This window comes from Gopherus evgoodei, chromosome 7 (assembly GCF_007399415.2).
Source record: "Gopherus evgoodei ecotype Sinaloan lineage chromosome 7, rGopEvg1_v1.p, whole genome shotgun sequence".
NCBI classification, from domain to species: domain Eukaryota; kingdom Metazoa; phylum Chordata; order Testudines; family Testudinidae; genus Gopherus; species Gopherus evgoodei.
Genome location: NC_044328.1, coordinates 27,902,816 through 27,915,816, shown reverse-complemented (window position 1 = coordinate 27,915,816; position 13,001 = coordinate 27,902,816). Strand labels below are relative to the sequence as shown.

Below are 13,001 nucleotides of genomic sequence, written 5' to 3'. Positions count from 1 at the left end.
CTGCAGATATAACAATAAAAATGTTTCTATTAATAGTCAAAACAGAGAAATTTTATACATAATCATAGAATTCATACAGGAAAAGGATACTAAAACTTCTGTCTGTGATTTCTAAATGCCATAGGTTAATTCTTAGGTCATCTGCAGAAAGGTATGTTTCATGATCACTATTTACTGAAATAGAGTTTATGTGATACGTGTGTGCATTTGCAAATATTCTTCGGGGACTTGCTTCTACCATTAGGTCCATGGGTTTCAATATTGGCACCTGCAAAGGGGAAGAGAAGATATAAAAACTGACTTTTCTTGTATGTGGGGAAAAAGTTCACTGTAAAGATAAAAGAGCTAATAATTTGTGATTCAAAAGTTTACATTAAAGATGAATTAATTCTACTACTGTATAAATAGTCTTATTTGCTATTATGTAAATTAATAATGTAGACTACAGAAATCTGATTTTCTCAATGTATAGGAACACAGTTCACTTAGTTCTGGGGCACTTTTCAAATCGACTGGGCAAAAAAGTATAATAAAAAACAGTTGCACACCCTACTCTGACTTTCCATATTAGCAGTCACAAACTAGATCTCAGATTGTCATTTTTTTGCATTTCAAATATGTAAGGCTCTCCCATACTTCCCCATCGAGAGATAAGTACATGTTCATATGGAACAATTTAGAGATACTCCATTTGAAACTCTCACATACCTGAAAATAAATCTTATGCAGTTACTTGTAAGATCTAACACAAAAATTAGCTGAACAAAAGAGATCTAAAACTGTTTACTTTGAGCATCTGATAGCAGTTGGTGCACTGTTTCTCCTCTAAAAATCAGTTAATCCCTTCTACACAGCAACAAGGGAGCTGAAAAACCCTTAGAACATTTTAAAATGGAATGAAAAAACTATTTGAAAGATGAACAACAAGAAAGTTAATTTACAAATGAAATCAACTTGACCATGTCCTCATAACATAATCTGATGCTCTTTTTACTGAACTATTGACAAATTATTTTTAACACACCAAGTGGAAAGGTAAGAGAATGGAAACTTTTTTTTAAAAACTTAGATACAAGGTTTTTGGAGTTGCCACATATCTTGTTTATTATATTTAAAAAATTCTTCTTCTTGCCACTAATGATTAGTCACATTTTAACATTTACTGTTAAAATGTAAGAAAAAATATAACTGATGAAGTGGAGTGCTAGGATGAGGTGGACTAAAAATAATATTTCAGGGTACATGACTTTTATTATAAAAGAACAATCAAAATCAAGAACACTAGAATTAGTGTAATTAAGGAAAGGTTAAGCAAAATCTAAATTACAATTAATGCAGTTAAGTGTGAAAATCTCCTTTAACTCCTGGCTGTAAGGCTGCACAGAGGAACAGTGGGCACATGAGCCATACAGAGGGCTTCCACTCTCCATGCCCAGGGGAAAGACCCTCTGTGCCAGTTTTGTAGACCAGTACTGAAGGAATGGGGATGTCTTTATGTGAATCCAGTAGGCCTAACACTCCAATTGCTACAATTGCAATTCTGGAGTACCTGCTGTTCTGGAGGGGAAGTCACTATGTACCACATTGACAAAGATACATTCCCTGCATCTAGTCATTTAGGTTTTATGTGGGTGAAGCAAATTTCTTTAAAAAGGAAAAAGGGTGAAGTAAAATTCACTCAATGAAATCTAAAAGTAACTTTTGAAACTAGAATGTAAAAATGAAATAGCATCAGGTGAACATATTAAGAGACCACCTGAATCATTCCTGGATGATCAATTATGAAAACATACAAGTGTAAATATCACCAAATCTCAAATAAAAGGTACATATGTTATTAATAAGTTACTGATAAAATTAAACCCTGAACCACAAAGCTTTCTAGTAACTGTGCTGTGCAAGTAGTTTTTACTACCTATGGCTACGGGACACTAAGAAAAATATTACCTACACATACAATCTTGCTTTGGAAAAATGACTTGACCTTTTATTGTCATTTGATTGGGTTGTGACTGACTTTAATAATACTGTTTTTATAGCCTCAGTAATAAAAGCACATGACCAAAAGTAGAAATACTTCTTATTTCTGCTCTCAAAGAATTTTTAAAGTATAATAGAACCTCAGAGTTAAGAAAAACACAGAATTACAAACTCTGACCGGTCAAGCATACATCTCATTTGAAAGCAGATGTACGCAATCAAGTAGCAGCAGAGGGGGGAAAAAAAACAAGAACAAAAACAAATACAGCACAGTATTGTGTTAAACTACAAAAAAAGGGGAAGGCTTAAAAAACTGTAAGGTAATGAAACTGTTTTTGTGCTTGTTTCATTTAAATTAAAATGGTTAAAAGCAGCATTTTTCTTTTGCATAGTAAAGTTTAAAAGCTGCATTAAGTCAATGTTCGGTTGCAAACTTTTGAAAGAAAAATCATAATGTTTTGTTCAGAGTTACAAACAACTTCCATTCCTGATGTGTTTGTAACTCTGAGATACTACTGTATTCGGTCTTGTCTTGACACAGCATTGAATCTTCCTGCAATGGCTTTATATATTAAAAAGGGTAAATCAGGATTAGGAATGGATCCAGTTCTTAGTTTACGATGGTGAATTGGAAAAAATGTTATCAACAACATTTCTTTCCATATTAAAATCATTAAATTCACAAAAAGAACAGGAATACTTTTGGCACCTTAGACACTAAAAAAATTATTTGAGCATAAGCTTTCGTGGGCTACGGCTCACTTCATCAGATGCATAGAATGGAACATACTGTAAGAAATTATCTATACATACAGAGAAATGAAAAGGTGGAAGTAGCCATATCAACTATGAGACTAATTAAGATGAGGTTTATCAGCAGGAGAAAAAAAAAAACAAAAAACTTTTCTAGTGATAATCAAGAAGGCCCATTTTAGACAAGAAGGCGTGAGGATACTTAAAAAGGGGAAATAGATTCAGTATGACCTAGCCACTCCCAGTTTCTATTCAAACCCAGGTTAATGGTATCTAGTTTGCATATTAAGTCAGCAGTTTCTCACTGGGGTCTGTTTTTGAAGCTTTTCTTTGGCAAAACTGCCACCTTTAAATCTGTTATTGAGTGACCAGAGAGGCTGAAGTATTCTTCCTTAGCTCTCGTCCCCCAACACCCCTACTCTATTTGTACTACATTGATGACATCATCATCTGGACCCATGTAAAAGAAGCCCTTGAGGAATTCCACCATGATTTCAACGATTTCCATCCCACCATCAACCTCAGCCTAGACCAATCCACACAAGCAGTCCATTTTCTGGACACTACTGTGCTAATAAGTGATGGTCACATAAACACCACCCTATACTGGAAACCTACTGACCCGCTATACTTACCTAAATGACTCCAGCTTCCATCCAGGACTCACCACACGATCCATTGTCTACAGCCAAGCTCTAAGATATAACCACATTTGCTCCCGTCCCTCAGACAGAGACAAACACCTATAAGATCTCTATCAAGCGTTCTTAAGACTACAATACCCACCTGCTGAAGTGAAAAAACAGATTGATAGAGCCAGAAGAGTACCCAGAAGTCACCTACTACAGGACAGGCCCAACAAAGAAAATAACAGAATGCCACTAGCCATCACCTTCAGCCCCCAACTAAAACCTTTCCAGCGCATCATCGAAGATCTATAATCTATCCTGAAAGATGATCCCTCACTCTCACAGATCTTGGGAGAAAGACCAGTCCTTGCTTACAGACAGCCCCCCAACCTGAAGCAAATACTCTTCAGCAACCACACAACAAAAACAGTAACCCAGGAACCTATCCTTGCAACAAAGTCCAATGCCAACTCTGTACACATTTATTCAAACAACACTATCATAGGCCCTAATCACATTAGTCACGCCATCAGGGGCTCGTTCACCTGCACATCTACCAATGTGATATATGCCATCAATGCCCCTCTGCCATGTACATTGGCCAAACCAGATAGTCTCTACACAAAAGAATAAATGAACACAAATCTGACATCAGGAATCGTAACATTCAAAAAACAGTAGAACACTTCAACCTCTGTGGTCACTCAGTAACAGATGTAAAGGTAGCAATTTTGCAACAGAAAAGCTTCCAAAACAGACTCCAGTGAGAAACTGCTGAGCTTGAATTAATATGCAAACCAGATACCATTAACTTGGGTTTGAATAGAGACTGGGAGTGGCTGGGTCATTACACATATTGAATCTATTTCCCCATTTTAAGTATTCTCACACCTGTCAACTGTCTAAAATGGGCCTTCTTGATTATCACTACAAAAGTTTTTTTTTTCCTCCTGCTGCTAATACCTCAATTAGACTCTTACAGTTGGTATGGCTACTTCCACCTTTTCATGTTCTCTGTATGTATATATATTTCTTACTATATGTTCCATTCTATGCATCCGATGAAGTGGGCTGTAGCCCATGAAAGCTTATGCTCAAATAAATTTGTTAGTCTCTAAGGTGCCACAAGTATTCCTGTTGTTTTTGCCGATAAAGACTAACAGCTGCTACTCTGAATCCTGTCATTAAATCTACAAGCACTAAATCAAAACCATTAGGAAAAAAAATACTTTTCGACCTTTCCAATTTCAGAACAAGCTCCACTCAAATACAACATCAAATGTCTTTTGTAATGCATCATTGAAACCATTAAATTTAGACCCAGATGACCAATATGGCCTAACACTTCGCTTTAATTAAAAAATGAGCTGACCATTGCATAAAAATATTCTTTAAATTTAATTTTCCACCAGTGTCAAAGATAACCACCGTACTTTAAATGCAAATATATGAATCCACACAAATGCTGCGAGATGGGTCACTAACACAACAGGCTATTCAGGGAGATAAGTAGAAGTGATACATTATTTAGGTTCAAAGACAGCTTAAGAGTCTTGTTAAAAAACGATTATTCAAAAATAGTCTTCTAGAAGTTATTTAGATGAGTGAAAGGATACACCTAATGAAAAATATTAACTTATTTTAAACAGACTTTAAAAACCCAATTTATATTTACAACAGCATTAAGATGTTCCAAGATGTCACTAAGAAGCCCATAACAAAATATTTGTGTCTGAAGCACTCTGGTCTTTAATGTTCCCAAAGCATCTAGGCAGTGTTTTATGGGCCCATGAATTAATGAAACTTCAGTAATGTCTTTCATTTAATTCTGTATGTTTTGTATGATCTTAAAATATCCAATACAGTTTTGACTCCACATAATACAAACTGCAATACAATACACAACTTTATAAGTGAATAACACCTCTTTTTAAATGTACAAAGGTAAAAGTGTACATTCAAAAAGTAGTTATAACTAGACCCAAAGGAAAAAAAAAAACATACTCGTAGCGAGGTGATTCTAAATGGATCCCGAAGTCGTCCATCTTCATCTTTCAAGTTATAACCTTCAGCTCTTTTATCTCTTTCACTTATTTTCCATAATTTAATAGTTTTATCTAAAAACAAAAATTCACATTCTTGAAATTGAAATTACAAAATTAAAGATGATTCAATAATTATAAAGTTACATGCCAGATTATAAACTCTCCTAGGCAGGGATTGTTTCTTCATCTGGGTTTCCTCTGTGCCTATTACAAAGAGGCCTCAATTCTGATTGTCGCCTTGAGCGCTACCATAGTATAAAATGATTAAAACACACAAACACTACATATCAGAATATTTTACTTTGTTTGAACTGCTTATGAAACCATTCAGAATTGTCCTTAAAGTTGCCTATTTTAACTATATAAATTTTCCAGACAAAATATAAAATTTTAAAGGGTGTTAAAGTTGAGAATACATATCAGTAATGTAGAGATTTGCAGGGATGTTCTTCTTATGCCCCAAACAAGATCAACTGAGGAAGTTTGGAATTAAAACTGAAATGAAAAGAAATTCAAATATGTTACTGTATGGAAATGCATAGTTAAGGCCTTAACACCTTAATTCTGCCCTGTAGCACCAGCATAAAATAATCATATAAAGGCACTGTAGTATTTGATACCCTGGATTAGATGAAGTCCAGACAGACATTAGATTTTTCATATATTTTTCCTAATAGTGTCACTATAGGATAGAGTTAAGGTTTTCTGGGTGCTTTAACAGTGTATTTCCATTCTTTAACATGCTTGGATTTCTTTTAACTTCAACTTCGAATTTCTAGGAAACAGCTTTCTCAGCCATTCCCCGAAATCCTGGATTCCAATCTGAGGACTACAAAAGCCATGTTGGATTTATTATTCAATGTGGCAAAAAGCCATGACAAAGTTCCTAAATGACTGTAATTTTTCATATGCAGTCAATTTCCCAGACAAGTATCCTTGAAGGCAGCAGCCGCTTTCCTCCCTCCCTCCTACTGCCAAAAAACAAATACACAAACTATAAGCTCTTCTTACAGCCAGCAAAACTGGGCCTCTCTTTCCACCTTCTGGAGCCAGAGAATAGTCCTCTGAATGTAGCTTTCAGCTCACCTGCTTTTTCAATATGGTTTAAATATATTCCATTGGAAAATCTACCTGGGAAAGAATCCTATTCTCCTTCAGGATCACCAATCCCCATAATCCTTGTGCACATAAGGATACTGAACTATTAAGACAGGAAAGCTCTTTTTCCACTACAGAAAGATGCAATAATCAGCCTCCAGGGACAATTTTAGAAAGGAATGTTACCCTGATCCCACAAGTGAGGTTGTGTAAGAAGATTTAAGGAGGAGCACTACACAGGGTGAATCACCTTGTTAAGGTCGGGAGCATCTTGGTCTGCTGGTTCAGACAAAGAATGGAACCCTAGGCTTCTGGAGACTAGCAGGTCATATACATGAAAAAAGTTGTCCAAGGATGAGGCTGTGAGTTTTTCAATATATGACAGACTGAAAGCCCTGGCAAAAATATTCTGAGGACCACCAGCAAGGAGTATTAACTCAATGTTTCTTTTGGCTGACACAAATCTCCATGTTAAAAATTCTTCTTCAAGAAAACACATGATTATTCTATTCCTGACATGCTTACACCAGAACCAAGGTACCAATTGGCTTCTGGGCTAAGTGGGGGCTCTGACTTTTGAGAGGGAAGAGGAACAATGTAGGAGCAGTGAAATCCCGACATCATAAGCACTGAGTATACTTATATCTGTTGACATTATAAATGGCGGGGCATTTCTCACAAGATCATCTCTATCAACTAAAGGAGAAGGAACAGTGCACCTGAAGGAGACTGACTTCACTGAACATTCTGAGTGTAACGAAAAACATTCAAAGCCCCTGACTCCATCCTGGCTAATCCTGAGGTAAAACCACAGGTGTGGGAGGGTGGGGAGCGGAGGAAGGGAGGGAGGGAGGGAGAGAGAGAGAGAAAGAATTTAAGCAGAAGTCTAGCCTCTTTATCTGCTAAGACAAAGAAACAGCAAAGCAGCATGAATCATCCACTTTCCTTTAGAGGAAGAATGAGATCTTTAAGAAGTTTACTGTTATCATTTGCTGTTAGGAAAATCTACTCCTCTGATTTAAGGAGGGATGTTTGAAAAAAAAAAAAAAAAAAGCTTCTTCTCCTTAAGAAATAAATATACACATATGAATATACAGTAAAAGGTTTGGCTAGCATGCCCGATGGAGTTGCATTTAGTAATTTGTTTTTGTTATTCCCCATCAAGCTAACGAAGAAATGTACAGTTGAACCAATGATCTCCTGAGTGATACTTCCTTTATATTTTAAAATTCTACGAAAAGTGTGACATACCCATTTGAACAAACCTTTCGTTCAGAAGGTGTTATATGCACTATTTTCATAAGCAAAAAGGAGACTGATATACAATGTTGAAATGTACAGGGATTTGTTCTGCTGTTTCACAGCTGATGTCCCTGGTGTTCTGTTTAACAGGTGATCATGAGATACTGGACAAGTCCTTGTGAAAGGTAATAGGGTATGTGAACAGACACTTTCATAAAAGGTAGATGATTCCAGTCAAATGCTGGGTAAGACAACAGAAACATTCTCTAAGGAGCTAGGTTGTGTTATTGCCAAAGGGACTGTAACTTTGACAGTACAAAGATGAAGCTCTGACTGTTAGAATGCCAAGAAATTTCTATCGTATAAGGAACAAGGTAAACTATCCAGTTATTTCAAGTTTACAGACAGACGGCAATTCCTTTTAATAGAATCCATATAACATATCTCATTTGAAACCTTTTTAGGTTTTCTTTCCATTCTATAATTGTCTAATTCAATATAGAATAAGCAAAAGTTGTATTAGTAGAATTGATAGATATCTGGGGAAAACTGTTCGCTAGCATTCTGGAAAAAAGTGAATTCATTATGAGAGACAAGGAAGAATGAGCCTTACTCCCAAACCCCAAACACTAATCAGAAAAGCTGTTATCTCTCTTTTTTAAACCTATAAACTAGTACCTTCAAGTCCTCTGAGTAAGGGGGTTTATTTGGATTACAAGTTGATCTGGGGAGGGGCCTTCCTTTAAATCTTATACAGTGGCAAGCAGATCAGCAGCAAATGATAACTTGTGTAACTGTCAGATGTACAATAAAATGTAGGCTTCTACAGGCATATAAGACCCACCCCAACCACTAAAGATACAAAGTTCTTTCACACTCACTTTGCAGGTTATTTTACGATAAAGAACACCAGAGCAATTGTATGCTGCAGTATTCCATATGAAAACTTAATCACATTTGTTCCATGTTTTAAATCTATTAATTACAAATAATCATAAGGTTACATTAGTTGAAAGATTAGAGGGAAATAATTTTGATGTCATTTGTTTTCAACATTTAATATCACTTTTGTATTCAGTTTCACTGCTTCCTTGTGTAGTTCCCACAGTAATGGGGAAGAAAAACAGTTACAACTAGAAAAAAGTGATTTAAAAACAACAAAAATTGGCAGGCAGATTCCGGTTCAGATGTAATACTTGAAACTACTGTTGATTTTTTTTTTTTAAACTGGTTTGATTTCAAGTTCATACCATCTCTCTGGACTTGCCAACTGGCATTTTCAGGACATAGTGTAGGAGTAATAACCTGCAAAAAAGCCCTTCCCTATTAATAGAGCATTATGGTGAAACAGCAGCACTGTACTACAGTACAGTGCACAATCGTACTGCAGCCCAGAACGCAGCATTTTAGTGAAACCATAATATAAATATTTACTACTAACATATATTAGAAGATAAATTAGGGCAAATCTTAATGGTTAATAAGGCAGAGAGGACAGGTAGGACTATATTTCAGATTTATTTAAGTGAGACTCTTAATTTTATGTATGGAATCGACATACCATGATCATGTACGTAATGGAAATATAAATAAATATATTCCTGTCAATACAGCTGTTCCTTTTAGTCTGCAAGCTCTTCCAAGCAGGCACCATGCTCTGATGTTTGGGAAACGTATCACATTGTGGGAACCACCAGAAATAATGTTGCATCACTAACACCAGGTTGCTCTGTTACTGATGAACGGCCCTGCCACTGGACAGTGCCAGGATCAGAGAAACACAAAGGAGGGTTAAAGCCTCCTTCTCTCAAGCTATGCTAAGGTTATGGGGCTAAATTCCTGCCTTTTGCAACACATTTGTGCATGAAAGGAGTAGAAAGCACAGAGAGCTTCCTTACATAGCCTTCAGTCACGCAGGCAGAACAAGCAGGGAAAGTACTGCTGGCTATTATGTCAGCTTGCATATTACATCCAAGGACACATTCAGTGGGTTGGTAGGTATATCTTCCCATATTCCCCTAAGACAGCTAATGCATAGTTACTTCACTATTCTAAACATATGGTATCAAACCTAACATGTCTTGCATGTAATTAAAACTATGAAAAAAAGAATACTATTCTGTTGTATGAAAGTAATGAACAAACGGATCCAGGGTAAGACGATGAAATTCAACTAGAAGCATCAAAAGATCTTGCTGTTTTACAAAATAAAAAGTACACAATGAAATGTCCTTACCATTTGTAGACAGCAGGAAATGAGCAGCATTCTGTTGTGGTAACCACCTAATTTTATTAATTTTTTCCTCAATTTCTAGACTCTTCAAGTAGTCAAACTCAGGTTCATGACTCTGAAAGGTACTGTAAACATTATATTCTCCCCGAGAATGAGGACGGCTTTTGTTCTGTAAGGAAGCATAAAATTTTTATTAATGAAATAGAACTTCTTTATTTCTATACCTAGAAAATGACAACATTCTAAATGTGAACCAGGAATTGGGAAATGCTACTGGGCAAAGTCTTGATGAACTGGTCAAGATCCATTTGAACAGGGGTCGGTAACCTTTCAGAAGTGGTGTGCAGAGTCTTTATTTATTCACTCTGATGTAAGGCTTCACGTGCCAGTAATATATTTTAACATTTTTAGAGGGTCTCTTTCTATAAGTCTATAATATATAACTAAACTATTGTTGTATGTCAAGTAAATAAGGTTTTAAAAATGTTTAAGAAGCTTCATTTAAAATTAAATTAAAATGCAGAGCCCCCTGGACCAGTGGGCAGAACCTGGGCAGTGTGAGTGCTGCTGAAAATCAGCTTGTGTGTCGCCTTTGGCACGCACACCATAGGTTGCCTACCCCTGCATTAGAATGATATTCTCTATAACTGGTCTTTTACAATACAAATTGTTAAGTTTTAATTAAACTTCCATTTTTGTTTAGTTTTAGAAATTGCAAAATCCAGTCTGTTCCTGCTATGTTTGATGCACCAGTACGCTCTCTGCTGGCAATGTTCTAGTCACAGAATTTCACTGCATATTAGACATACCCTACATGGTTATGGAAAAACCCCATTTCTCACAAGATGTGTGGTTTTGTAAAGTTTTTTAAATGTATTTTTTTAATATACCAATGTTATAGCATTACAAACTCTACAAAACTGCGCATATTGGAAGACAGTGGATTCTTACCACTATTGGGCAGCTCCAGTCCACAGTAGGGTTCTGTGGCTGGTATGTCAGCAACAGAGAGAATGTGGTGCACCAAATAGTGAGGGAGCAGGAGATCTGCAGATGGCCTTGACTTAGAGATCTGCAGAGAAACAAAGAAGTTTTACAGTACATTAATATTATACAGATGTTTCTTCTTGTTCTTGTTATTTGGGACAATCAACATATAATTTCTAAAATTACTGGTTTTTTTAACTATGCAAACTGACATTAATGCAGATTTGCATTAAAAGTGACCTGCAAATGTTAATCTCCCCTTATCAATGTGTGCACAACCCCAACCATCGAGCAAAGACGGTCCAATCCTACAATGTACTGAGCATCCTCAACTTCCATTCATTTCAATGGAAGGTGAGGACACTGTGTAGTTCAAGACATCAGCTTGGCTTCCATTCTGTTTTAGACTACTCATCAGCAGGCTCTTGTTCAGGTGCTTCCTTCTGTTAACAATAACCACCATGAAATACAGCCAGAATATGGAGTAGGCTGGTGAGGCCTCAGGTACAATAACTCCTTACTTAACGTCCTCCCGTTTAACATTGCTTTGAAGTTTTATGTCACTGCTCCATGAGGGAACATGTTTGTTTAAAGTTGTGCAATACTCCCTTATAACGTTGTTTGGCTGACTTTACAAGAGGGCACTGCATAAGTTCCTCATCTCCTCCTCCCCCTCCCTTCCTCCCAGAGCTTCAGGGGCGGGGAGAGGGGGCTGCCCCCCCCCCCCGGCAGGCAGGGCCACCCGGAACGCAGGGGCTTTAGGGGCTGCAGGACCTGGACTAAGGGGGACCCAGGACCCTGGCCTGTAGCTCTAAAGCCCCTTATGGAATGAGGCCCTTTGAAGGGGAAAGCTCCGTTTCTTTCCAGCCACTGGCTGTGTGGCTGACCCTGCTCCTCCTGCCTGTGCTCGCAGGGTCACATTCTGAAAGAGACTTTAGAGCTGCAGGCCAGGGCCCCCTTAGCCCAGGGCCCTGCAGCCCCTGCATTCCAGGTAGCCCTGCCTGTCAGGGTGGGGGCAAATCCCAGAATCGTGACCCCCCAGAATCGTGACCATGGGCGCGGTGTCACGCTGCGCAGAGCTACCTGCACACTTCCTGCACCAAACAGAAGCTGCCCCAGGTAAGTGCTCTGTTCCTCCTGTCTGCCCCAGTCCTGAGCCTCCTCCCAAACCCCCGCCGTGAGCGCACTCCCACACCCTAACTCCCTCCCAGACCCTGCACTCTCAGCCCTGAGCCCCATGAGGAAAAAAAGAATGAAGGGGGGGGAAGGAGGAGGAATAAGAGAATGCTCTCGGGGGGAGGGGAAATGAAGCTGAGCACAGGGTCCCACAAACTCTAAATCCTCCACTGGTGGGAGAGGGAGGAGTGGGGAAGCGTCGCGTCTCTGCTCCTCCTCCTCACTCTCAGAAAGTCCTAAGTGCTGCCAAACAGCTGTTTGGCAGCAGGGAAGCGCTGGGCGGAAGGGGGAGGAGGGAGATGCCGCATGCTCTGGAGAGGAGGTGCAGTAGGGGTGGGCCTGGAGTGGAGCGGGGATGGGAAAAGGCAGGCCTGGAGCATCCCCTGGCAAAGTCAGCACCTGCTCTTCTGGGGGGAAGCTGCTGCTGCACAAGGTACTACCTAGCGTCCTTGCCTGCCTCATTGTCTGCAGCGGGCTGTGCCTGTGTGGGTTAAGCCAGAGGCACCTCCCCACCGCAGTACAGCACAGTACAGTACTGTACAGTATATAATGCTTTTTGTCTGCCCCCCCAAAATTTCCTTGGAACCTAAACCGCCTGCATTTACATCAAATCTTGTGAGAAAATTGGATTCGTTTAACATCGTTTCACTTAAAGTTGCATTTTTCAGGAATATAGCTACAATGTTAAGTAAGGAGTTACTTTAATTCCTTGTTTGGGAATTATCCTAGATTTTTAAAAAGTTCTGTATCAGGTTATCCTTAATTGTACATAATTTTAAATATATTTTTTTAAAAAATTACTGTGAATAGTCACTGAGGAAGGGACAGGAAAATGCATCCTGTGAATATCAGAGTTAG

General features: G+C 38.3%; 1 protein-coding gene across 3 annotated transcripts in view; it reads right to left on the bottom strand.

Moving 5' to 3' along the window:
• Positions 1-13,001, bottom strand: part of PPP2R2D (protein phosphatase 2 regulatory subunit Bdelta) — a 37,587-nt gene that overhangs the window by 7,456 nt on the left and 17,130 nt on the right. For 2 of the 3 annotated variants that reach the window (XM_030568940.1, XM_030568939.1), the window contains exons 4-6: positions 9,984-10,149; positions 5,367-5,479; positions 91-268 (exon numbers count right to left, since the gene is read on the bottom strand). In XM_030568940.1, the coding sequence (XP_030424800.1) occupies positions 91-268; positions 5,367-5,479; positions 9,984-10,149 (457 nt within the window). Of the gene's footprint in view, positions 1-90; positions 269-5,366; positions 5,480-9,983; positions 10,150-10,931; positions 11,053-13,001 lie in introns of all 3 variants that reach the window. The other variant, XM_030568941.1, reaches the window with a different exon arrangement.